The following is a 26,644-nucleotide window of genomic DNA, read 5'->3' on the forward strand; positions in this document are numbered from 1 at the left end:
GCCCAACATAATGAGTAAAAGGAATAACTACAAGGATATACAAAGGGAGGCCAAATGTAACTGGGAAACCGAGAGCTGGCACACCCTAGTTGAGGCTTCTAAAAAGATTGCTGCTTATTTTGCCATCTCCTTTCTAACCAATCATGTTGCCGAAAATGACTCTTACATACTGCTGCACACCTGGGAAGAGTATTTTCAAGCACTATACTCTTCGAAGGATGGTGAGGTAGTGGGTATTACAGGGAATGTACCCAGGGGCCAAAACGAGGAGTCTGAACCAAATGAGGATGTGATTTTCTCCCTTATGGAAGTCAAGAATGCAATTACATCAAAATGGTAAAGCCCCTGGGCTCGACAGACTTCCTGGAGATCTTTATAAATCAGAACCCAACATTTGGGGCCCCCTGCTTCAAATTGTCTTTAATGCTATTATCCGTGGAGGTCCCATACCAGGTACGTGGAAGGGCGCCAAAATTATCCCCATACATAAAAAAGGGGATAAGTGGGACCCCGCTAACTATAGGCCCGTTTGCCTCATACAGGTGGCTCCAAAACTTTTTAGTACATTAATTTGAACTCGTATTTAAGATTGGGTAGAGGACAACAATATAATCTTGCATCTGCAGGCGGGGTTTTGTGTCACCATTAGCACTTTAGACTAAGTATTTTCTTTTTTAATGCTCATATGGAAAGAGGTCATACTCAAGAAAGGTCATCTCTATGTAGTATTTGTTGACCTGAAACACGATTTTGATTCCATTGACATGGGACTTCCCCACGCCCTACTCCACCTCTTAACCAGGTTACACCAGGATATTTATGCCAGAGTCAGATGGAATCAAGATGGGAGGCAGTCTAAAAATATTTCAATCAGTAAGGGAGTACGCCAGGGGTGCGTGTTGGGGCCAACCATGTTTACCCTATGCATAAATGAGCTCATAAAGGAGCTATATAACTGTGGTGGTGACCCACCGAAGTTGGGTGGTAAGCAAATACCTGCGCTCTTGTCCGCAGATGACACTCTACTTATATCTAAGACCCTAAGGGGCATCCAAAATGTTCTAAATAAATTCTCAAAAGCATGTGATTCTAGGGGATTCAAAATCAATTGTCTCAAAACGAAGTATATGGTCTTCAACCCCAACAAATCTGCCAAGGGAAAAGTGCTGCTGGAAGGACAACTCTTAGAGCAGGTTGAAGCCTTTGATTACTTAGGCATCAGAACTAACGAGAACTTGGCATGGTCCCCCCAAATTTTGAAGAGTGCTTTGACATTACAACAAGTTGATGGTGCAATTGTTAAAAGAGCCAAACATTCAGCCTTTCGCCCGGTATCCCCTGCAATAGAAATACATAGGGCAAAGGGCTCGGGCGCGGCACTCTATGGGGCAGAACTTTGGGGGTTAGAGGACACTAAACAAGTAGAAGTTGCCAAAAATAAATTCCTAAGAGCTCTTTTAAACATCCCAAAGAATACTCCGCTATTACCACTACGCATTGACCTTGGGTTAAAATCAATCTCCCATTGTGCTGCCCTAAAGGTGCTTGTGTTCTGGGTAAGACTATGGACCAGCAAAACCAAAATACCCCTAAAAGATGCTGTCGAAGAATTGCTGACCATACAAAGGAAATCAGGTCTCTTGCCCTGGTTCGGGAAGGTCAAGGGGTTGCTTTTAAAAATAGGGATGAGTACCTTCTGGGATGACCCTCGCTCCTTATCAAGGAATATACTTTCTCAACTAAAAATAATGTATTGGAATTTCATTAATACTGGTCGTAATGAATTAAGGTCACCAGGTACTTTAACAACACCATTTTTAAATGTTAAAAGTTGTTCCAAATTTGAAATGTACATGGATAATGTAGAACCCCCGCAAGCACATGCAGATTATATCCAGTTTAGATTTGGCACCCTTCTACTGAACGCTATGAGAAGCAAATGGTTGAATACCAATCTCACCTCAATGTGCCTGTCTTGTAATTCTGCCTCCAAAACTATTGTTCACCATCTTTTTTTTGTCCTGCCTATGCTACATTGAGGAAAAAATGATTGTTCCTGCATGCTGTGTGTTGTCTTTTGCTTGCCGCTCTGATGCTTTGCGTGTTTTTACTTCAGACACTACTAAATGGCTTGTTTTTACTTTATCCAGATACCTCCTTCATGCCTGGTGGTTGAAGGCCAAGGTCGTTAAAATAACTCTTTCCATGGGGATGGGAGGCACTCTAAGGGATAGCCATGACTGAAGCCCTGTGTAGCATGTTAAACATTTTAGACAATGTTCTAACAAATATTTCCTTTTCTATGATTGTAACCCATTTTTACTCTGCAACACATTATGATGGGTGATTCAAGCTGCTATATTCTTTCAAATAATCTTTTATCTCTTGTCTTCTTAAATCCTTGCACTGATTGTTATCTATGTATATATGCTGTATATTATGTATGATATGTGTGTATGATCTTGTCACTGATCGAATAATAAAATATAAACACCAGAATTGCTTACTGCTTGTTCAGCTGCCTATATTTAACTCTCTTTTAATAGAAAACGACCAGTAGAGGTCAGTAAAATACCAGAATTGCTTCCTGCTTAGAGACTTTCTTTTTGTATTTTTCTGGCAACTGCCTTTATTTATCTTTCTTGATAGAATACCACCAGCAAGGGTCAGTTAAATACAAGAATCACTTTAGCATTCCCTAGATTCCAGGCTGTAGAAACGTGTCTTCCACAAGCACCCATAGACATTCATATTTTTTTCAAATCTTGTATTTTCAGTGATATGACCACGAAGGCCCCAATTTTATATTAAACACAAAGCTTTGAACTATGCCATTTCCTGCTAACAGGCAATATTTCTCTCCATTGTTCCCATACCTGCCATGTTCTGCAGTTTGGTACTTACTTTCCCTTCATGATAAAGAACAGTAGATGTTTCAGCACCCAGGTTATTGTGCTGCAACGCTAAATACATATAAGGTTCCAAAGGCGAGACCGATTGCATTGCAAATGCTTGTTTTACATTTATGCACAGTGATCCATATAAACTACTGTTACAGAATGCAGAATACAGGGTAAATATCATTTCCTCAGAGCCCATTGCCGCGTTCATTCCTTTCTTATCTATGGGCGATGTACTTTTTTTTTTTAAAGCTGGCGTTTGCTTTCCTGACAAGAGGCCAATGTATTGTCCTCTTCTTCTTTCTCATTTTGTAGGTTGCCTCTGTCCTTCTCATGTCTAAGGCTATTTGTTCCTCTTTCTTTCCTCTAGCCAAAATCATGGGATTCACATACACTTCTATACACCTTTACCCACAAGCCAAAAACCTTTATACAAAATGTAAATCAATGGTGTCTGCCTTTAACTAGAAAAATATATTTTACAAGAGTAACCTCATGCTTTTCTTGTACTTGAATCATAAGCATTATTCTGTGAGTAAGCTGACTTACTCCTCAATTGAAAGAGTAAGATACATCTTGATTGTTCTAATAGTTCTTGCTGGCTATCTTTAAGGTACAGGGTTCCCAAAGTGGATTTAGTCCATATTAGTGGATAGTCAATTATTTTTAGGAGCTCTTTCTAGAGAGCTAACACGCTTCCGGTGACTATACATTACTTAGTTGTTGGTTTAACGTTTGTGTCTTACAATAGGTTCAGACCCTTTGTTAGCTGTCACTTTCTCCCTGTGGGATTTTAGAGAATTAAAGAATATGTAATGTTAGAAAGTTTGCAATGTTCTTGGCATTCTGTTTCAGTAAACATGGTGCAAACATTCTCTAAGTCTAATGTGTTGTGTCTCAGTCTTGATCTAAGTTCTGAACGCAGCTGCTTGGTCAGTAACCATGAATGAAAGTCCAGCAACTGGCTCTTTGTGCATTTTACTCTGCAGCTAAATCAGACTCCAGGTCCAGAGAATCCCATCTTCCTGCCGAGCGATAATGAGTGGGACTGGTTGCTTGCCAAGATGTGGGCGAGGAGCTCCAATTTATTCATCCATCAGGCTCTTTACCACGTCCTGCGTACACACCTCTTTGCAGAGGTGTTCTGCATTTCTACTTTGAGGCAGCTCCCCATGTCTCATCCTCTGTACAAGGTAAGAAAGACAAATCAAACAATGCAAGGAAGCTGTTAATTCCAAGCTCAATACATGGACACTCATTGGTCATGCTGCCCATGCATTATTGGGTACAAAACATCAAGAATGATTAAGATTCTTGAAGGACAGGACACTAACAAAGTATATGGTTACATGTTATAGAGCAGTCAATATATAAGATCTGCTTGAAGCAACCACTGTACCTGTGTCTCTAATAATTCCCTGTCTCTCTTTAGCTCCTGATCCCCCACCATCGCTATACTTTACAAATAAATACTCTCGCCAGAGCAAGCCTAATTGCACCAGGAGGATTCTTCGATAAGGTAAGATTGGAATTCATCTTTGTAGACCACCTCTGTTGTTGGCATGCAAAAGAGGGCCTGATGAAGATAAATAAAATAATACACATATCATAGCATGTGACATTGTAAAGCACATGTTCACCCTTCTTGGAGCTGAAAAAGCAGATGTTTATTGTTACACAACTCAGTGGTACGCATTCTATTGACCTCTAAAGTATGAAATGACAACTGAAACATCCGGTATACAAACCTATGACCATGAGGTTAAACAAAAATCCATGGAGTGTATGCATCAGTACACTGACCCAACAGACCCAGCTAGATGAGGTGGATGGAATGAAAGCTATGATCACATGGTAATGAAGTACAGATGTCATAAAAAAATGGATGGGACCTGGCAGGAATGAGATTAGGTTTTTCACTCGCTTATGACATATTTTTACCTTTACTTATTAAACATAATTACACAGCGCATCCACCTGCAGCTCTTTCACACAGGCTACTAATTATTTTCTCTTTATCAAAAAATTGTATTGTGTTGGCACATTTTGTAGGTGAGCAACAACCTAAAAAGGATTCTTCCCAGTCCCCACCAGCCATATACAAATCCTACATAAATGATGCCAGATGTGGGATTCTTGTTTGGTTTTTCATAAGTCTCATGCCCCCTGAGCATAGACAGAAGTTTGTACTTGAAGAAAATAAGCTTCGAAGATATCCCCTGTCAGTACTTCTATCTCGCCACTCACTTTGCTTGAATTAGTTGGGGAAGCCCATACAGTTGATTGGGATTTAATAATTGTACTGGGCACGTCTATTTGAAGTGAAGTAGAACATTTCCATACATTATCACTAATACTTAAATTAATCAATCAAGTAGTACTTGTATAGCGTAGCTTATTTGCTGCAGGTATCAGTCGAAGAGCCAGGTCTTGAGTTCCTTCCTGAAGTGAGTCCGAGAGGGTGGGCTGTGGAGGTGAAGGTGGAGGGTGTTTCAGGCTTTGGTGGCGAGGTGGAAGAAGGACTGTACTCCGGAGCAGCAGTGGTGGATACAATGTATCTGTGCAAGGGTGAGGTGTGTGGAGCAGTGATTCCTGGTCGGTCAGTGGCAGCTGTGGTTTATGTATATGGGTACTAGGTCATGGAGGGCTTTGTAGGTGTTGGTCAGTTGCTTGAACTGGCATCTCTTCTGGACGTGGAGCCAGTGGAGGTCCTTCAGGTGCTGGGTGATGTGTGTCCTCATGGGCAGGTTGAGGATCAGTCTGCCAGCAGTGTTGTGGTCCATCTGGAGTCTTTGCATGAGTTCCATGGTGGTGCCTGCATAGAGGGCATTGCTGTAGTCTAGTTGGCTGGTGATGAGGGCCTGCGTCACCGTTTTCGTTGTGCTGATGAGGATCCACCCGAAGACTTTGTGGAGCATTCAGTGTGTGTGGGAGCAGACTGAGGAAACAACATTTACCTGACATTTCATGGAGTATTCACTGTCCAAGCTGATGCTGAGGTTGCAGGTGTGGTCTTTTGGCGTGGGGGTGAGTCCAAACTCCGCCGGCCACCAGGAGTCATTCCAGAGAGCGGTGTGTCTGCCGATGATCAGAACTTCAGTTTTGTCCATGTAGAGCTTGAAGCAGTTGTCCTTCTTCCAGGTGGTGACATTTTTTCATACAGTTGTGGAAGTTGGACTTCATCAAGGTGGGGAGAGAGCAAGCTGTGTATCGCCGGCATAGGAGATGATGTTGCTGTCATGCGATCTGGCTATGTCTGCGAGTGGCGTTATCTAGATGTTGAAGAAGGATGGTCTGAGGGATGATCCTTGGGGTACGCTGCATATGGTGTGTTTGGGTTGAGAGGTGAAGGGTAGAGGCGGACTTTCTGAGTGCATCCCTTGAGAAAGGATGACATCATCTGAGTTATTCCTATTTGGCGTAGTCGTTCGATGGGTGTGTGGAGGGAGACAGTGTCGAAGACAGTGGAGATGTTCAGGAGGATAAGGGGGTCTGATTCTCCTCTGTCGAGTAGGGTGCGGATGTCATCTGTTGCGGAGATCAGGGCAGGATCCAGTAGGTTGTTTCTCCCCAGGTATTCGATGAGTTGGAGGTTGATGGTCTTCTCCAGGACTTTGGTGGGGAATGGAAGGTTCCTTGAGGAGGAGTCTGACCTTTGTGTGTTTCCATGCATCAGGAAAGGTGGCTGTCGTTATGGAGGCATAGAGGGTGGCGGTGAGCTGAAGCCTGACCTCGTCTCTTCCGAGGTTGAATAGTTGGTGGGGATGGAGTTCATAAGAGAGGTTGTGTTCGGTGTGCTGAGTTGATACCATGCGTCGCCCGGGTGGTCGGCAGTGGTTGTTGATGGTTTTCTCAAGAGGTCAAATGGTTGGGGATTGAAGTTCTTATAGATGGCTGCTATCCTATTGTGAAAGTGGTCGGCGAGGGTGTCAGAGAATTCTTGTGAGGAGGGGATCGAGTTTTCGGTGGCTGATGAGCAGGTGAGCTCTCTGACAATGTTGAAGAGTTCCTTGGTTTGTTTAGTGCTATTCTCAATCCGATGTGTCAAGGCCTACATTTGTGCAGCTTTGAACTGGTAGTGGTAGTCACTGATTTGTAGGTGGCTCGGTCGTTATTGTTCCTGCTGGAGCACCATCTCCTTTCCAGTTGTTTGCACCTGTGCTTTGATGTGCTGAGTTTTGGGGTGTACCAACTAGCTCATTTGGTGGGTCTGTGTGTTTTGGCTGGTTTTGTGGGAATTACTTGGTTGGCAGCACTAGTGATCCAGGCATTGAAGTTCTCTACTGTCTGGTCCAGGTTGGTAGTGACATTGGGCTGTGTTGCTGAGGTCATCGGTCCATTGTTGCTGAGTGACCTTAGGCCAGCAGTGGTAGGGGGCACTGAGGTGGTTGGAGGCAGGGCGGAGAGATCCGGCAAAGGTGAAATGTATAATGGAGTGGTCTGACCAGGTGGGTTCCAAGGTGTGGCTGTATCTGATTCTATTGCAGGACATACAAATCTGGTCCAGAATGTGCCCTGCTTTGTGCCTGCTTGAGGCACATTTTTTCCAATCTTTCTATGAGATCAGTGGAGTTGGAGTCAGTGGAGTCCTCCAGGTGGAAGTTGAGGTCCCCCAGGAAGATGTAGTGTTCAGATTTGACGGTGAGTGGGGTGATGAATTCAGCAATGGCTTCGTTGAGGCTGATTCATGGTCCTGGCGGTCTGTAGGTGAGAGTTCCTTGGAAGCTGATTTTGTGGTCAGTGCAGAGCTGGAAGTTCATGTATTCCATGATCGATGCGGTTTCATCATCTGTGATGGTGCAGTTGATTGATTCCTTGTGTATGAAGGTCGATGCCACCTCTGTGTCTTTTGGCGCACTCACGGTGTTTCACCCCACTGGGTGTTGCCATGGCAATGTCTGTGGCTGATGTGGTGGGGAACCAGGTCTCTGTGATGAAGGTCCCATCAGGGTGAGGGTGAAGATGGTGTTCCAGACTATGGTGGTGTATTTTATGATAGATATGTTGTTGATAAGGAGGCAGCTGATTTGCCCCGGGGGGGTTGTTGGCTACCAGGTCTGGCATGGTGCTGGTTGCTGTGGTGTTGGTCGGAGCTGAGGTGGCCATGAACTGGCAGTGGATGCAGGTTAAAGGCCCCACTATGGAGTCCAATGATGTGAGGCAGCAGTCCAGGGTCCAGGGCACGAAGGTCTGCAGGGGTAGTATATGTGGGAGTGCAAAGAACCAGGGTTCCTGCCACTGGACACGGTGCAGATGGGCTTGCCTTCAGTGCACTGGTGGCACGGCCACGCTGCAGCCTCCATAAGTAATCCTGGGAGGTGGGAAGGGCTGTCAAGGTGGGCAGTAAGGGTGGGAGAAACTGTGGAGGAAGGCGGGTGCAGTAGCCATAAATATAACACAATTACCAGCAGTTGCCGAAAGTAAACACAACTACCAGCAGAAGAAATAAAGTTACATTATACAATTATCACCAGTAGCAGAAAGTAAATACAATTTCCAACAGAAGAAGTATGGTTAAATTACCAAAACCACAGTCTGTCTCAACAATAGAGTGGCAAACAGTCCCTAACGGCGGGCCTGACAGAAGGCCTCAGGCGCAGGGATCAAAGCCCTGATTTGTGAAGCTAGTCAGCAGCAGCGGAAAGCGATGCACAGGACCAGGGGTCAAGGGCTTGTTTCTCGGTGCTTTTCAGAAGCTGTATCTGAGTAGGTATGCTAATTCTTAAGCGAAAGAAGTCTCAGCAGTCATGCCTTGGAGGCTGGATGCTCTGCTATTTGTGCTTTTTGCCTATAGATAAACACCACATCAACCTGGAGTATAAACTATTCCAACCTATAGATACCATGCACATTCTGGAAAAACTATTTGTTCCCTGTCCTTTAGGTGGGTATCTCTTAACCTGGACAGGAACCAGTAGTGCCTGCAAGTCCCCATTGTGTAAATTCGAGTCACTCTTGTCCTTACTCTTAGATTGCCACCACCATGCAATCTTTAGTCGTGCTTATGACCTCTTGGATTGGCCTTGCTCATTCATAAATGTTGCTTATGTGCCATATTCTCACAACATAATTTCTGTGGGACTTGGTTCAATTGCAGATTTCTGGGCATTCACAAGCCTGGGTGGAGCTCGTGGATTTGTTCTCTGCAGAATTCCACGGAGTTACTGGAAAACTTTGTCAAATTCTGCGGAGTTCCGTGCCCTGGTGGACTAACTTGCACCTAGATTTGAAACCTTCCTTGCTTGGTGCGTGCACCCCTGCATAGTACTAGTTTCCAACCTTACCTCCTTTTCGTGGTGGCTATTCACAGCGATGAATTGGGAGAAGCCTCTGTTGTGTCGGGGCAATCTATACTCAGGGGGCACCTGGGAGTATATAGGCCTAACACGTGGCCTTCTATATGAATAAGTCACACGGACACTGGGGAACTGTTGGTGGCTCTGCACGTCGTTGCCAACTGGCGTACGTACGTGCGGAGACCCCTTTTATTAAGCAGGTCACGTGAGGGCTACGCTGCACGCCTGTTGCGCCACAGGCGTGAATAAGCTGGAACACAACATTCCTCCCCAAACACAAAAAAAACAAAAGAGCGAAGTACACCAAATACACTGGAGATAAGTACTGCAGGTAATCACACTCAGTCTCTTAGATTCACTTAACAGTCTCTGGTTCATAATCCACTTAAACATGCAGTGGAACAGTCTTACGTGAAATAGTCCCGGAGATGGCAGGAGGGCTCTGGGTTTCTCCTCAGCCGATATTGAGAGGTCCCTCTGGCCGGCGTGACACCACCCCCAGCCGGGGATGGTGGTTCGCTGTTGTGGGCGTCAGGGCTATCTCCGCCCCGCTCTGCACTGACGCTCTCCGATTCTTCTGGGCGACCACCATCTTCACCTGTCGACCCCTGAGACCTTTCCCCTTGGTAGCAACCTTTGGATGTCGGGGAGCTTACAGCCACTGGGCCTGATGGCGCCTGGATCTCCGGCGACTCAGACGCGGCGACCACCCCGGTCTCGGGATGAAACAGCTTGAAGTGGGACACTTTACGAGTTACAGTCTCTCGGCCCCGGGTCGCTATGATGCGTGTTCCCTTCACGTTGACCACCTTCCATGGCTTCTTCTCATACGTCAGCCTGAACTTCCTGCTGGTGATGCGATTCTTCAGCAATACTAAGTCTCCGCGGGTGATCTGTGAGGATTTGGCTCTCCTACGCTGGCTGGCTTGGGCATAGGCTTTCTGCCGTTTGGCCTCGATCTGGTCTTCGTTGGATAATTCTGGTTTCCAGTGGTGATGATGTGGAATGGAGTCCGCAACCACTCGCCCCATGAGAACATGTCCCGGTGCAACCCCAGTGGTTGTGTGGGGTTTCTGTCGATAGCTCTTCAGAAATGTAAAGTTCGCCAGCTCTAATGACTGTCCTTTATCATGGGCGATCCGTATCACCTTATTGAGGTTTCGCATGAACCGCTCCACTTCGCCATTGGCCTGTGGCCATCGGGGAGTTATTCTGCGATGCCGGATTCCAAAAGCACTGAGGTAGCTGGCGAGTTCTTGTCCTTGAAAAGGAGGGCCATTGCCCGTTCGTTGTTCTTTTATCACTCCATGAGCGGCCATGATCTTCTCGATTTTGGGAATAACTTCCATAGCGCTGGTGGTGGAAACTATTTCCTCCTCCGGGTATTTGGAGTGATCGTCAATGGCTACCATGGTGTGTCGCCCATCCGGGAGACTGCCAAAGTCCAGGCTGACACACTCCCATGGGTGTTGTGGCCGAGGTTCTGCTATGACAGGTGCCTCTCGAGGGGCATCCCCAGTGACCTGACAAGCTGCACACGATCTCACCGTGGCTTCCACAAGGTCGTCCATGAGGGGGAACAACACTTTGGTTCTCAATCGGGATTTTGTTTTGACCATCCCTTGATGGCCGACATGGGCCAGTTGTACCACTTGGGCTGTTAAAGCTGACGGTATCACCAGTCGGTGACCTCTCAACAAGCATCCGCTGTCGTCTTCGTTCAGTTTCCCTCTCACGTGGTGAAGGCTCTCCATGATGCGCTGCGCCTCGGGTGTTAGTATCTTCCATTCCTTCTTTGCTCGGTGCCAGTTCCCTCTCTGTAGCACCATTCGGGCCCTTTGTAGGCAGTCGTCCTTCCGGGTGGCCTCCGCAATGCTCTCCAGCGATATGGGCATCGGGCATGATCAGGCAGTGACGCACCTCACGTATGCTTCGGTGTCTGCCGCATCCTCCATTTCTTCTCGAGTGGCGGCTCGCGGGTGTCGTGAAAGGTAATCTGCGGGATTCCTGGACCCGGGTTGATACTCCACTTGGCAGTTGTAGTCTTGAAGCTGGAGCTTCCACTTCTCAATGCGAGGTGGAGGTTTCGTGGAGGTCCCTGAGAAGAGAGCAACCAATGGCTTGTGATCGGTGGCTACCACGAACGGCTTCCCGTACACATACAGGTGGAAGTGCCGGCACCCCCAGTGGATTGCTATCGCCTCTTTCTCAATTTGAGAATATCATTGTTCAGTCTCAGTAAGAGAGCGGCTGGCGAAGGCCTCCGGGGTCCAATCTTCATCGGCTTGCTGCCGTTGCATCAGGACAGCTCCTAATCCTACAGGACCAGCGTCCACGGCTACAAGCGTTAACTTCCGGGGATCAAAGAAGGCCAGCGTGGTGGCATCTGACAGAGCTCCTTTGATCTCTTGGAATGCTTTCATCTGCTCAGGCCCCCATCTCCAGGGTGTGGTGTCTTTTGTGAGTTCTCTCAGCGGGAGTGTAAGGTTGGCGAGATCCCGGATGAACCTCCCACAGTAGTTTACCATCCCCAGAAAGCTGCAGACCTCGGTGACTGTGGTGGGGGGAGCAGCTTCCTTAATGTCCTTTACCGTGTCCGGATCCGGGTTGACCCCCTCCGCTGACAAGGTGTATCCAAAGAATTGCAATTTCCGTTTCAAAAATTCACATTTTTCCCGATGTAATGTGAGACCGGCTTCCCTTAGTTTCCGGAACACCTGCGCTAGCCGGTTGTTGTGCTCCTGTATGGTGCGGGCGTGTATCATGATGTCATCACTGACGTTGATTACACCTGGTATGTCCGCGATCAGTTCTTGTATGACATTCTGGAATACCTCAGCCACGTTGGACACACCAAAGCTGAGGCGGGTGTACCTCCGGAGTCCTATGTGGGTCGAGAAGGTCGTGATGTTGCGTGACTCTTCATCGACCACCAGTTGGTGATATCCGGAGCGCAGATCTAGCTTTGAGAACCAGCTAGCTCCTGCCATTTCTCCTATGAGGTCATCAATTGTGGGCGTTATATGGCGCTCCCTCTTGATGGCGGCGTTGGGGAGGCGCATGTCCACACAAATTCGGACAGCTCCTGGTTGCTTTGGTTTTTGTGTGACCACTATGGGTGAGACCCAGGGAGTGGGGCCCGTCACCTTTTCTATTATTCCTGCCGCTTCTAGCTTCTTGAGCTCCTCTTCTATGAGTTGTCTGAGATGGAATGCAATGCGGCGATGCCTCAGTGCTACCGGCTGAACAGTGTGGTCAATGTGGAGGTGTACCTTGCTCCCCGTGAATTTTCCAATGCCTTTGAAAATGTCGGAGAATTCCGTTATGAGCTGTTGAATCGACCGCTGGTGCACTCCAAACGCAAACTTGACCACTCCCAGGTCCTCCGCTGCCCGACACCTGAGCAACATGCCTTGCCCATCTTCTGACATGAAGATGTTGGTGGTGATAGATTGGTCTCCATGCGAGATTGATGTCTTGAACTTCCCTCCGCTCCTGAGAGGTGTGTCCTGTCCATATGCAAGTACGATGATGGGTGACGGACTCAGGATCAGTGGCGGGTCCAGCGTTTGATGGAGGGTGGCAACCATGAGGTTAATGGTCGCGCCTGTGTCTACCACGGCCATGAGCTCTTGTTCACCCACCCTGATGCCACACTGAGGCAGTTGGCTGGCTCGGTGGGTCGCGGTGCCAATCATGTGCACCTGGTGCACGGTTCTCTCCTCCTCCTCGTCATCCTCCATGTCGCTCTGACTGGGGTTTCCTTCAGGCACAGCATTCACCACCTGCCAAGGTTTGCGATATTTCTTGGACCGGCAGACCTTCTCGTAGTGGTTGAACTAACCACACCTGGAGCATCGCTTCCCCCTGGCCGAGCACTCCGCTGCCTGATGGGGTGTTCCCCCGCAGTATCCACAGGTCTTCCCCGTCGTCCCCGCGGCGGCCCCCGTGTTTTTCTTGTTCCACTTCGTTGGTGACTTTACTGTTATCTTGTTGACTGGTTCGGCCTTCACCGGCGCCTGGAGGGCGGCTTCCATATGGGCTGCTCGAGCCTTCGACAATTCTTTGGTTCGACCTAAGGTTAGAATGTCCGCCAGGGGTTTCCCCAACTCTTCTAGGATGCGTTCCCGGAGTTTGGCCGAAGCGCATCCCTGGATGATCTGTCCCCTTATTTCTTCAGTGGCATCCGCAAACCCACAGGTTGACGACAAGCTCTTCAACTGTGCGTGGTACGTGTCCAGCGATTCTTCCCACAGCTGCCGTGCTTGCCTGAATATGAATCTCTCATAGTCCTAGTTGGCCATGGGCTCGAAGTAGGCGTTCAGGGCATTTATGAGTGAGTGGTGATTTTTTGGCAGGACCTCTACTAGAGTTTTGGCGATATTGCGGACATCCTTTCCCCCTAGGTGGAGAACCATGGCCCGTTTCTGGTCCTTGTGGACCTTGGTGGCTTCGAAGAAGATTAACAATCGGTCCACCCAGTCCTTCCACTTCGGGGCCAGCGACGACGGCGAGCCCTCCACCAGGAATGGCTCAATCAGGGGTATCGTGGCCATGTCTGTGGTGGAGGTGCGTAGTGCAGTGGGTGAAGGCAGCACCCTTGTGATCGCTCCCTGGTTCTCCTATCTACAGTAGGAATTGCAGGTGCCAGTGCTTGTTGGCAGTTGCAGACTGCTGGGCCTGCGAGTGATGGACACACTGATCCTGTGTGTGGAGGCAGCCTCCTTGTTCTTGTGCCATGGTGATGTGCCTTGCTGTGGGCCCCTGTGTGCTTTCCCTGTAAGGCAGTGCTTTTCTCACTCCGTGTATTGTCCCTGTGGTTTTTAGTCACTCCTTTTGCAGGGCTCTGGTGCTCATGGGTCTTATCCCCGTGTTCAGGGTCGTCACCCACCACGTGGGGCTCGTCTCCCCCCTTTTTGGGACACTCAGCACTCCCTCCGCAGTGTCGCGGGCTTGAGGACAGAGCCCGAGGCTCAGGAAGCTCCGTGCAGCTTGCGCAGAGTCAAGGGGGCGTGGCCAGGGCCTTTCCGTATCGCGGATGTTCCCTTGCGTCTTCGCCCGGCAGCGCGCTTCACGCATCGGCTGCCTGCCAGTATGCGGCGCTGCCCAGGACTTGGACCGCGAGGCACGAGGGCAGCCGGTAAGAGCACCGGAGGGCTTTACCCCTGGGGCCCCACCGCGAAAGGAGGCGCGGTGATGTGGGAGGTGGCACTGGACGAGCGGGCGCACATGCGGGGAACAGCGGCTCACCTGACGCTAACGCCGCCACCGGAGTACCCGATCCGGTTCCCAGTCGCATTGCCGCACAGCGTGCGGGTCTGCAGGGCATGAGCGCCGCGAGCCGATGGCAAAGCTCGCGGCCGCCCCAGCAGGGCAGATGCGACACACACACAGCGAGAGCACGCCCACCCTCATCGCCAGCTGTTGTGTCGGGGCAATCTATACTCAGGGGGCACCTGGGAGTATATAGGCCTAACACGTGGCCTTCTATATGAATAAGTCACACGGACACTGGGGAACTGTTGGTGGCTCTGCACGTCGTTGCCAACTGGCGTACGTACGTGCGAAGACCCCTGTTATTAAGCAGGTCACGTGAGGGCTACGCTGCACGCCTGTTGCGCCACAGGCGTGAATAAGCTGGAACACAACAGCCTCCACGGCTCCGGCTCGGATTCGATTCACTGAGGCATCCCTGAACCTATCATAAGATTTCCTCGAGACAGGTTTGTCTTCACGCAACATGACATGTTCACTGTATTTCTTGCTGTCCTTGGAATTAGGGTTACCTAGCCCATCTTTTACGAAACAAGTTTTTTCACACGTTGAAAGAGGGTAAAGGATTCGGTCATTAAATATACATATACATGGCTTATAATTGGCTAAAGCGGTCCTTTGAGAAGCATTTACTACCATGTATTTTTCGTACTGAGACATTGAACAGAACATTTTACATATAGAGACACTTACAATGATGGTACACTAAGGCACAATATATAATATTAATCTAGTGCTAACACTAACCTTCAGACGCAAAATCTCATATGCCCAGCATAATATAGAAAGGCTTCAATACAGCTATGTGCTGCATCCACCATTGGCAGACAGCACAGGAACACACTGGGCACCACTCCAAACATTAGTTACTAAAGAACCTGAACATATCTTCAGTGCCACTGCTTCATAAGGAACACATTAGACGGTCAGTCATGCCCAAAAGTGTCACATAAGCTACATCATTTGTAACCCAAACTCAATGTATCTGTAACCATAGGCACCTGGATTTTCTGTCCTGTGGACAAATCCTCCAACAAAACCTCTGTGAAATATTATACATTCAAAGCTAGATGAATAAAACATTGGCACGCACCCTAGCTACAGAGCAAAAGACAATATCCAAAATGTATAAATTGATGACTTTGGTCTAGGAGTAAAAGTCAGGAGTCGCCTAGAAAAGGGACCTAACCAAAAACGTTAATTTTCCCTCACAGAGCACAGCGATTGGGCTATCAGGTTTTGCCGAGCTTTTATCGAGAGACATGCAATCCATGACCTTCACTTCCTTTTGCATCACTGATGATCTCAAATCCCGTGAGGTTGAGTCAGTGCCCAACTTTTACTACAGAGATGATGGCTTGAAGATCTGGTCAGCCATCGAAAGGTAAGACATGATTTCTTTGCCCCAGGTGTTTTTTTTGTTGCTTCCAATGATGGGTTATTATCTTTATTTTTTTATTTTTATGGAATGCCCTGATTCAAAGTATTGTATGTAAAATGTGATTAGCTCAAAGTCCATTTGCAAATGAAAAATAATATTTGCAATTGACAGATTGATACCAAAATTCAAATGAAACACTGCAACCAAATAGGTAAAAAGTAATGTATTAAAAAAAATCAACCATTGTTAGTATGGGAAAACATAGTAGAAGCATTGATAACATCTACGGCAGCTTAGGGCTGATGCTGAGAACAGCCAAATTCTAGAGAGGGCACTGGAAGCCTTGAGCAGAATTGTCCCCTCACTCCATTTGTTTGTGATATTTGATCCTCAGATTTTATTTTACAGATCAATGTCATTAGTTGTACGTGTCAGGTTGAAAGTGAATTGAAACTACTACTCCCGGACTGTAATAGGTCCTCAAATGAAATCTAAGGCAAGGGGGGAGGGGGAATGTAGAATTCAGATATCCTGGTGAGATAGGCAAACCATCGAAATACAGGTAAGGAGCTGATCAAAAAGGGGTTAATGGTTGATAAATGAAAGATCAATGATGACTTAGTGATGTGCTAAGGATTTGATGAGCAAATAAAGCCCACAAGAGGTAAGAAGTCATTGTAAAAGTGGCTGTAGGGAAAAAACATGAAAAGTAAAGTCCCTGACATAGAATGCAGTAAGCTGAGAATGAGTAAGACAGAAAGAGGAAAAATAATAGGCAGAGCATCCTCTATTCAGAACATAAATAGCTGATATGTGAGGGTGCCAATGTTTGAACGTGGCAGTTGGAGAGAATCAAGTCTGAGTAATAGCAGTGCTTAATTTGAACTAGTGATTTCCGGTGCTCAGCACCGGCACTTAATGGTCAGCACCGGCACATGTAACAGTGTGTCACATGGTGGGACTGTGTGTCTAGTTTAGAGATGTGCAAAAAAAACGTTTTTTTTAAATTCAATATACATTAAATTGACTTACACCTGCCACCCAATCCATTCTTATAGCTTTGGGAGGACTGAAATAGTTTGCTTTGACACACCTGTAAGAGGGTGATGGTTAGTAGTTGTGTTGTTACTGTAATTGGCAATTGGTGAAGCAATATACAGTGGCTTCTTGACAAGGGCCCTGGCACCTAATATTTTACGAGTTAAGCACTGAGTAATAGACTTTGGCTTGTTAATTCTGATTCAGTAGTAACCAAGGTTGTGAGCCACAAATGCAGGAGGGATGACTGCAGAAGAATCACCATGCCATCCAAAAGCCTTTAGACAGAAAAGCAGAATAATTGGGGATTGGTAGGTGGTAAAAGGAAATGTAAAACCAGCGGTGGCTCCTACAAGCAGTTCAAGAAGGAAAAATTAAATGATAACAAGGCAGTGTTATTATCGTTATATTTTTCCTACTGCAGTGGCTCAATTTTTTATGTGCTGGCAGAGCTGGGCTCTGTGATGTCAGAGTACTGCAGGGGGAGAAGTGGTGGGCTGGCTTAAGCGTCATACGCAGTTTGCATGCTCTCCAACCAGGCTGCATTACAGCCTGGGTGGAGAACATGCCTAATGTCCCACTGCCTGTCTGAACACCAAACCACGGTACTCAGACCAATCACAAAACTGCATTGCAGCATTGTGATTGGCTGGGGGGAGCCTGGGAGTCCAGGTGCTTCCTGCTGCCAGTCTCGAGATGAAGAAGACGGAAAAGAGGCGGCGGCCGGCTGGAGATAAGGAGGACGAAGAAGAAGTGGTCGCAGGCTGGCCGACCATTGCCAGGTAAGTGAGTTTAAAAAAAAATATTTTTTATCCCCCCCTCTCCACCCCACCACTCCCGTCCGGTAGCAGCGGCTACTGTGTAGAACAATGAGTGTCTGCCATATAAAGATGAAACAGAAACCCAAATGAAGAAATGACCAAAGCAAGTTAAATATAAGAAAGTAAAACAGTGAGTAAGTTATTAGGGTAACGGTATTAGGACTCCTAGGATGATGAAACTCAAAATAGCAGGTGGAAGGGGAAAGCTTAATAGTGAACCCAAGTAGCTGAATGTGGCAGACTAAAGTGAAAAATGGGATAGTACGCGCTACTACCTAGAGTTTGGTTTGAGTTGAAGAAGATAAGAATTTCTGATGTTCTCCTTGGGCAACGTGCACCGGTCAGGGGCGTTCAATATAACATAAATGGCTGCACACCACGATGTCATTATGTCTCCCTGGGCACTATCTGGACCTCTAGACCGATGTTTCAATTTTGTCAACCAAGTTTAGCAAAGATAGTTTTGAGAAAATGCAGTTTTGAAGAATAAAATTCATTGACCTATGATTTGTTTCCTTGTAAATGTTTTATTTACTTTTCATGGATATTCATTTCTTCATATTGTAATATTGTCCCATTTTTTCATTCCAATGCATCTCGTTTTACGAGACATGGATTACCGCAAACACAGCAGAACTCTGTAAACAAATTTTTCCCTAATGAAGGGTTTATAACCCGAAATGTATTGGAATGAAAAAATGGGACAATATTGTAATTATTTATTATTAATGGTTAGGTATCCAAATTCACTGCCTATTTCTTCTGGAACTTCAATTATGCAACATGCAACTTTAAGCACAACAGCATTAAAGTTGCAAATGCTTTACCTATTTTCATGAGGTCTTCTATTTCCAGTTCTGATCTTCAAACAATGTTATTTTATCCTTGATTGAAATAATGAGCTTGCTTTTATTTGTCTTCTTTGCCTGGTAAGCTAGTGTTTTTTTTTATCTGATTCACTGTAGAGCACAGGTTTCTTTCTTTTTTGGATTTCTCTTTGTTTGTTGTTATTAACATTAGAATGTTGAATGCTTTATTGAAGGCAATGGAGTAGCTCAAATCCAATAATTGCTTTTGCTCGATCATTCCAATGTTTTTCTGTTACTCCCTGATCATTATTAGACCATTCCATCCATTCAGGGTAGAATGCTCAAAGAGTCTTATAACCCTTGTGCTTTACCCATTGTTAAAGGCCCTAAACCTCACAGTACTTCACAAATGGGGGTGGACTCGCCACTCTTAAACTTTCTGAGGGAGCTGTATTCCAAGCCTTCTGCGAGAGTCCGTTTTGGCACAAAGGGCGAGCTATCGACGTCATTCGGAGTGGAGCGTGGAGTCAGGCAAGGATGTGTCCTGGCGCCCTTCCTATTCTCCCTCTATACTAACAACTTGGAGGTTGAGCTTTTGAGGGGTGCCCAGGACCTCCCACAGGCAAAACAACGCCCGATTCCCGCTCTACTCTACGCAGATGACGCCGTCCTGCTGGCACGGACCCCTCGCGAACTCCAGAAGGTTCTCAGTAGATATTCTTCGTTCATGGGTAGCCTTGATCTCCACATAAACGTGACAAAGACTTTTGTAATGACGGCAGGCACAGGGAGAAAGCAACCCAAAGATTTAGTGCTAAAAACCCAAAAAATTAAATTTACTTCTGACTATTGTTACCTGGGCATCATGATAGATGACAAACTGTCTTGGAAGGCGGCAGTTGAAGCCAGGAAACATTGTTTCAAGAGAGCCATAGCAGCTTTAGTCTCCTTTTCACAAAAACTGGGCAAACGCCCACCCCTAGAACTATTAAAAATATACAGAGCCAAATGCCAGTCAACCGCACTCTATGGGGCTGGCGTCTGGGGCCATACAGACGTCTCTGCCCTACAGGTTGCAGAAAACGCATTTCTTAGGTTTCTCCTGATGGCCCCAAAGAGATCCTCAACATATGCGTGCCACGTAGAACTAGGCACCCCATATGTTGAGGATCTGGCAAGACTCCAACCGCTGCTCCTATGGCGGCGTATCTGGACCTCGGAAAAAACGTATTTACAAAAAGGATAGTGGCAGATGCCATGTCATTGGACCATTCTCAAAAAATAAAATGGCTAGCCTACATCAAGAACTTTCTTACTGACCTAGGATTGGAGACTTATTACTCCACTCCGGAAAAAAATTAGTGAAATCTCCAAGAAAGAGCTAAAAGACCTGGCCCTGGGTCACTTGGACAATTTGAGACTTCTTATTGAATCGGGCAAGCCCTCTGTCCAACACGCTATAATGATCCAGACTACCCTCACTATTAAGCCCTACTTAAACCTTGAAATGAATACATTTGACCGTTTCCTTCTGACAAGATTCAGATTAAACTTATTTCATAGGCTAGTAGCCTTTCCTGAAACGAATTCTTGGGATACGCCCTTACCCCCCTGTCCTTGTGACGAAACCTCAGTACAATCCACCTTACATGTAGCCTTGTTTTGTAAATTTTATAAAGAACATCGTAAATTGTGGTTATTGTCTTTGTTAAAATCTTGGGGATTTAAGCAGCGTCGTCCAGCCATGTTATACCTACAGTATCTAGACACAGAAACTACCTGCTATCATGTTCTTAACTTCCTGAAATGCATATTTAGGCACAGGAATAATTTGTAAATATAATTAATTAATGCATTTAAAATGTATTGTGAAAACAATTTTTGCATCCTAAATCTCAATGTATTGTTACATTTTATGCTTAAAATTCTTTTTAAATGAAAAATTACATGTATTAACACTGCTTTTATGGATTTCTAAACTTGAAACTCCGAATAAAGAATTTATATATATACTTCACCTGTGTCTCAGGCCTACTTTGGGATTCATGGCATTAACAACTGCTAAACCCTGTGCAGTTGACTGTGAAGCTATTAAATAAGTCTTCCAAAAGATTAATCGAGTTGCTAGGGAACTTTAATATTATACTAGTATTATACTTTAATACTACACATAAAAATAAAACATACAAAGGAGGAAACATGAGATGAAATTGGGATAACAGGATTCTCAAGAAGTAAGTCAATCTCTGAAAGCAACTATCTGAGCTCTCCACTCAAGGCAATGCATGTGGCCAGAACACTATTGACGAAAATGTACCAGGTTCATTGGGTTGTTCTTACAGCCCTCATCTGATGGCGTTCACACATGTACCTGCAGAGGGTGGTGAAACAGGACAGAGTGCAGTCGTGCTGGATCCAAGGGAGGCTCGCTGGTGAAAAGCTGCCTGCTCGCCATAGTTTTCACTACAAATTCAAGGTGCACTTTCTCCCTTATTTTTTACTTCCGTATCACTCACTGAACCCTGGCCTCCCACCCAAACAATGTCAAGTCCACTGTGGCACACCAGTTGCTGGCCATGAAGAGAGGAGTTGAGAGGTAGTCTCAATGAAGGAGAAAAGAGGGAGGTTGGATACAGATGATTAGCTGTGCCAAAGCAGCAAGATTCCTAGTTCCAGTGGTCAAATGGGGCTTTGGTTATGAAATGCACAGTGCTTCAAAGCTGCTGGGGGTGAGGGGGGGGGCAAAGGCAACCTGAAATCTGGCTTCATTCTTAAATCTGCAGTATTACAGAAAGGTGGTTTGGGATCAAAACACTTGAATGCCATTATCTTGGGACCTTCCAAACAGTCAAGGTTTTCTACATCCACAAATCACACATACTGTCAATGCCATGTGGAATGCGGCACAGAGGCTCCATGAAGTGGATTTTAAAGCATGACTATCTTTGCTTATGCTACATAGTTCTGGGTGTGGTTTGAAGGTTTGAATACTCATTGGTGTTGGCAACCATTATAATGCCATGGTCAGAGTGGGAGCCTGAGCAAGTCTGAAGTCAAGTGGGCGCAACTTGGGATGAATACTGGCTGTGACAGGAACAGAAGAGACCTCACTACAGTCCTCTTAGGGCTGCTCCTCCCCAAGCAGTGTTGTGGTGGATTGATTTCATGAATACCTCTGCACAACCTCCTCAATTTGAGTCACTGGGCTGTAAATTCTCCTCTTCTAGACAGCATTCTCCTACTACAGTACACCTACAGCAATACTCTTGTAAGCAGGTGGACCAGAGTCTCAAAGCACTGCACATGGTGGATGCCAGCGAAGGGGATGGGAGTGATTGTAATTCGTTTGGACTTTTCTACTGCTTTTGACTTGCTTGTTCATACTATTCCTCAAAGTCTTAGAGGTTTAGGAATCAGTGGGACTGTTCTACAATGCATTATTTCCTTTTCATCTAACAGAACTTAGCCAGAGAATTATCACTCACCTCTAAAACCTCTGCTCGTGGGGTGGTACAAGGATTGACTATATTCCCTTTCCATTTATATTTAAGTCCATATATGTAAATGTAAATGTACAGGAATTTATATAGCGCAAATCACCAAGCGGTTTCTAAGCGCTTGCTTAGGGAACCCGTCCTGGTATTCCCCTGTGAGATAACCCCGGCAGGGTATCCGCAAGGTGAAAGCCAGGCATCCCACCGCGAGGGGCCGTTGTGGAGATTAAGCAAGCTATTGCCCAGAGTCGCAGAGTGTGAACCCGTGAATCGAGTAGGCACCGGAACGAGAATTGTCGAGTCCATGGACATTTTAGGGCTCAAGACCCCGCCGAGCCGGGAATTGAACCCTGGTCCCAGGGTGACCTCTGCTTCCAGGTCTGCCTCCTCTAACCAGTGAGCCACACTTCTCCACTGCATGCATGCATGTTTAATTTAAGAATATGCCCCCACATGCATCAAGCATTTTTGTATTCGCAAACGGTGCGATTCCTTAAAATCGGCCGTTTGCGAATGCAAAAGTGCTTTTTGGGATGCATGAAGCAATTTTAGAATTCGTAACATGTGTGCGAATTCTAAAATTGCGGGTGCTTTTAAGAAGTCGCATATGTGCGATTTCTTAAAAGCAATGCATCATTTTTTTAAAAATTGTAAATTCGCTAATAGGGTGCCAAATTTACCGAGTAGTTGAACCACTCGGTAAATTTGGAAAAAGTGTGTTACATGTGTAAAATGTTTTTTTTTCAACATTCATGTTACGGACACACATGTCCTTAGGACATGTGTGTGTGCAACATGATGCGAAAAATAAATTTCAGGGGTGCATGGGGGGGTCCTTTGGACCCCCCCCTGCACCCATGAAATTTTCTAAGTGCCACTCGCAATTTCCATTGACTCCTATGGGCCTTTTGGCCCATAGGAATCAATGGGAATTGCGAAAAGTAAGTTAAGAAATCGGTATTTCTTTGGGATTCGGTAAAAATTGCGATTTTTACCGAATCCCAACAGAATACCGAAAATATTGATGCATATCTTTTTGCATTTCTTAATTTGCGATTCCTTATTTTTCGCAATTTAAGAAATGCAAAAAGACACATTGATGCATGTGGGGGATGGAGTCAAGACCTGTTTTTATGCAGTTTAGTTGGGAATATTTCCTACATGGCCTCTGTGCTAGAACTGATCAGAAAATAGATACATTTTAGCAAGATACATATATTGTTGATTACCAGTAAGGCAAACATATGGGAGTCAGATAAGGCCTCACGCAATGGGCCAGTGTCAAGCGTATGTAAAAAGTGTATGTAATCTGTGCATTATACTTGGTGACAATCTCTTGCTGAATTTGCAGATTTCGGCTGTGACACAATCTTGTACCTTTCAGTTGAAACAACCTAGGTAGATATATCCATAGATTTCATTTTCCCATAAAAGTTATGTAGCCAACTCCTTCCACCAGTCTATGCTGGATTATGTGTTATGGGAATTTAATATATCTAGGTCTACCCCCATAAAATGGTCTGGATAGTCTCCAAAGATTGCGAAATGCAGCACTAAGGCTAATCAGTAACCTGAGAAAAGTATGATGACATTGCCCCCATTTGGAATATTTGCATTGGTTGCCTGTGGACAAAAGTACACAGTTTAAGGTTGCCTGGCTGATGCATAGAACGTTTTTTTGCTCAGTGCCTTTGTTCTTTTATGGCAGATTCAAGAAATTCTCACCTACTCGTTGATTTAGATGTTCTATTTAGCCCTCTTTTCTTGTTCTGACCAACACTCTGGTATTCATTAACTCTGCACATCTGTGTTCAATCAGATTATTTTAAATTCAATAAATTGTGAAAAACTTGGCTCTTTACCACTTATGCGTATTACTGGTGCTTTCCTGAACTGGTGGAAGTAGTTAGGAAGCGTCAAAAGACTGTAAATGAATGTATGTGAGCTTTATAAATAAACGTAAGTACAAGGGAACCATCCTAAAACAGTCCTGGAATTTTTTTTTTGTATGCCCGTGCCCAGCAATGAAACAGATGCAATCTGTCTGTGGCCATGTTTATCTCTGGAGTGCCAAAAATATACAACTCTTTTTTCAAAGTCTATTCACAGAGGAGGGACTGATGTCTAAAAAAAAAAAAATATAAGAAACGTAAGTAAATAGAAATATTTTTTGATTAGTTAAACTCTCACTGACTTGCTATAGGGAACCGGCTGTCACCTCAAAAGATTCACATGTAGACTGATGTAAATCTTCATTATGGTTAAAGGTGAAAGGCTCCGAGCAGGGCCTGCTTTAGTGTTGGTGGCGCCCAGTGTGACAATGCTTGTTGGTGCTTCCTCAAATGATCTCCTTCTCCAGAGATTTCCTTCACTACCACCCTCCAACAGTGCCGCTCAAGTCCACATAACCACTCTCTCTCTCTCATGCATTCCTCTTGTTTTATTGCTCCTCTCATACCATTGTGAAGTGTCAGAGCACTTTACATCACATACACATTACAAAGAGACAATCAATCATAAGTGTGTAAATCAGTGTAGAGGAAATGTTACATCTGACTGAGGACTACAAGGTGTAGGAGTCACAAGTCATCCACACTGGAAGGCAGTACATTTTAAGAATGCTTGTTCTGGATAAGCACAAACTCAGAATTTAAAATTAAACACCATGGTTGGGGGCTCGCTTTACTAATAAGAATTGATTTCTACCAAAGTGAACCCTTTTTTCAACATTAGGATAATGAAAGACAGGGGAAAAAATCATACGCTCTAATCTAAGCTTTGCAGTCTGCATGCAGCTCTTTGATGGTGTTTAATACTCACTGTTTTATATTAGGATTTGAATTTATAAACTGCAAGTAACAAAAGGGGCTCCCTGACAGAAGCAGTAACACACTGACCTATTTACAATATATGCACTTTGTGATCTGCATGGTACACCTGCTTTGTAGCAGACTTTTTAACCTACTGCAATACTTTATGATTAGTTAACACTCACACTAGACAAAACTCCAATCTCTCTGCATCAGGGCAGGTATTCACCTGTAGCAGAAGGTGCTTTTAAAACCATACGAACATATGGCAGCCCCCAAAAAGTCAGTGCCGAGTGTGGTGGCACCAATAGCACTGCCCTACAGCCTGCCCTGACCCTGAGTTTGTACCTATTTCTGAAACCTGACAGGCAGACATAAATGTAGATCCCAACTTGATGTTCTTTTTTGCAACGTGCCTGCTTTTGGTGGTGTGGGCGGACAAGGGAGTAGCCAGAAACCTAAAATACCACACCATTTGAACAAAATTGCAATTAGCACTGAGTGAGACAAATGAGCCCAGCACCCTTTTGTCTTCCATAAGTTAAATTCTGAAAAAGTATGTGACCAAATGGAGCCTTTTACACTTTAAGTCTCAATGAATTTGACCACGCATCTAACTGTTCTCACGACTTCCGCCAATCACTTCACCCTTCCTTTCTCCACACTTCCTTTCTCCATCCCTTCATTCTTCTCTTCAGCCCGCCCTCTCTTCTTTCCCATTTTATCTTTCGTGCTGTCTTGTTCCATTTTTTCCTCACCTCACTGTTCCATCATGCTATTATTTGGACACAAATGACAAATGATTGACACCTATACTTGACCCCCAGTCATGGAACAGTCCCTAATATCTATTTCTAAGTACATACCTATGTGCCATACTATATCTCTCTATGTTTGATATAGATCATAGCAAATTGTTGATAAATTACCTAGTGCCTTTCTAATCACACGTATCTAAACAATCTATGTACAAATTCATTACATAGAGTAAAATCCCAGTTAAGATTAATACTTCCTTCACTAATACATAAAACATCAGGTTAAAATTATTTATGAAGTGCCTAGGGCCATATGTATCATAGTTCCGTTTTGCGAATTCCAAATAGCGAATTTTAAGGAATCGCTATTTGGAATTCGCAAAACGGTATGTATGTACAAAATCGCTTCTTTTTAGCGATTCCTTACCATTCCTAATTTGCGATTAGCAAATTGCTAATCGCAAATTACCCATTCATTTCTATGGGCCAGGAGGCCCATAGGAATGAAGGGGGAATTTGCGATTAGCAATTTGCTAATCGCAAATTAAGAATATTTTCAAGGGTGCAGGGGTGTCTCAAGAACACCCTGCTGCACCCCTGAAAATGACATGTGGGGGCATATGGCGCACATTCATGCCCTAAGGGCATGTATGAGCGTCATATGGCACCTTTGGTTTTTTTGGGAATTGCTTTTTTATAAAAATTAGCAGCTTACCACCAACTAGAAGTTGGTGGTAATTTGCGAATCCTTATGGGCATTTTTGCATAATTTTTTCTTTGATACATTGCATTTAAGGAATCGCAAAATTTGCGATTCCTTAAGTGCAATCGCAAAATAAGGAATAGCGAATTTTGCGATTCCTTATTTTGCAGCAAAAATGTTACATACATACCATTTAGCAAATTAGCATTCGCAAAGGCCGAAATTCTGTGAATTTCTGACTTTGCGAATGCTAATTAGCTTGATACATATGGCCCCTAGTGCCTTTGGATCATAAAGCTCTAAAATATCATTTTGAAATTGAATATATTAAGTAAAACCATAAATGAAAGTGGTATTACC

At 45.1% G+C, this 26,644-nt stretch overlaps 1 protein-coding gene across 2 annotated transcripts in view; it reads left to right on the top strand.

Moving 5' to 3' along the window:
- The window catches only part of LOC144799615 (hydroperoxide isomerase ALOXE3-like), a 186,609-nt gene that overhangs the window by 126,960 nt on the left and 33,005 nt on the right, over nucleotides 1-26,644 (top strand). The window contains exons 8-10 of one of the 2 annotated variants that reach the window (XM_078671024.1): nucleotides 3,890-4,093; nucleotides 4,333-4,419; nucleotides 15,685-15,854. In XM_078671024.1, coding sequence (XP_078527150.1) covers nucleotides 3,890-4,093; nucleotides 4,333-4,419; nucleotides 15,685-15,854 — 461 coding nt within the window. The remainder of the gene's footprint in view (nucleotides 1-3,889; nucleotides 4,094-4,332; nucleotides 4,420-15,684; nucleotides 15,855-26,644) is intronic. The other variant, XM_078671025.1, reaches the window with a different exon arrangement.

This window comes from Lissotriton helveticus, chromosome 12, assembly GCF_964261635.1.
Source record: "Lissotriton helveticus chromosome 12, aLisHel1.1, whole genome shotgun sequence".
In the NCBI taxonomy this organism is placed as follows: domain Eukaryota; kingdom Metazoa; phylum Chordata; class Amphibia; order Caudata; family Salamandridae; genus Lissotriton; species Lissotriton helveticus.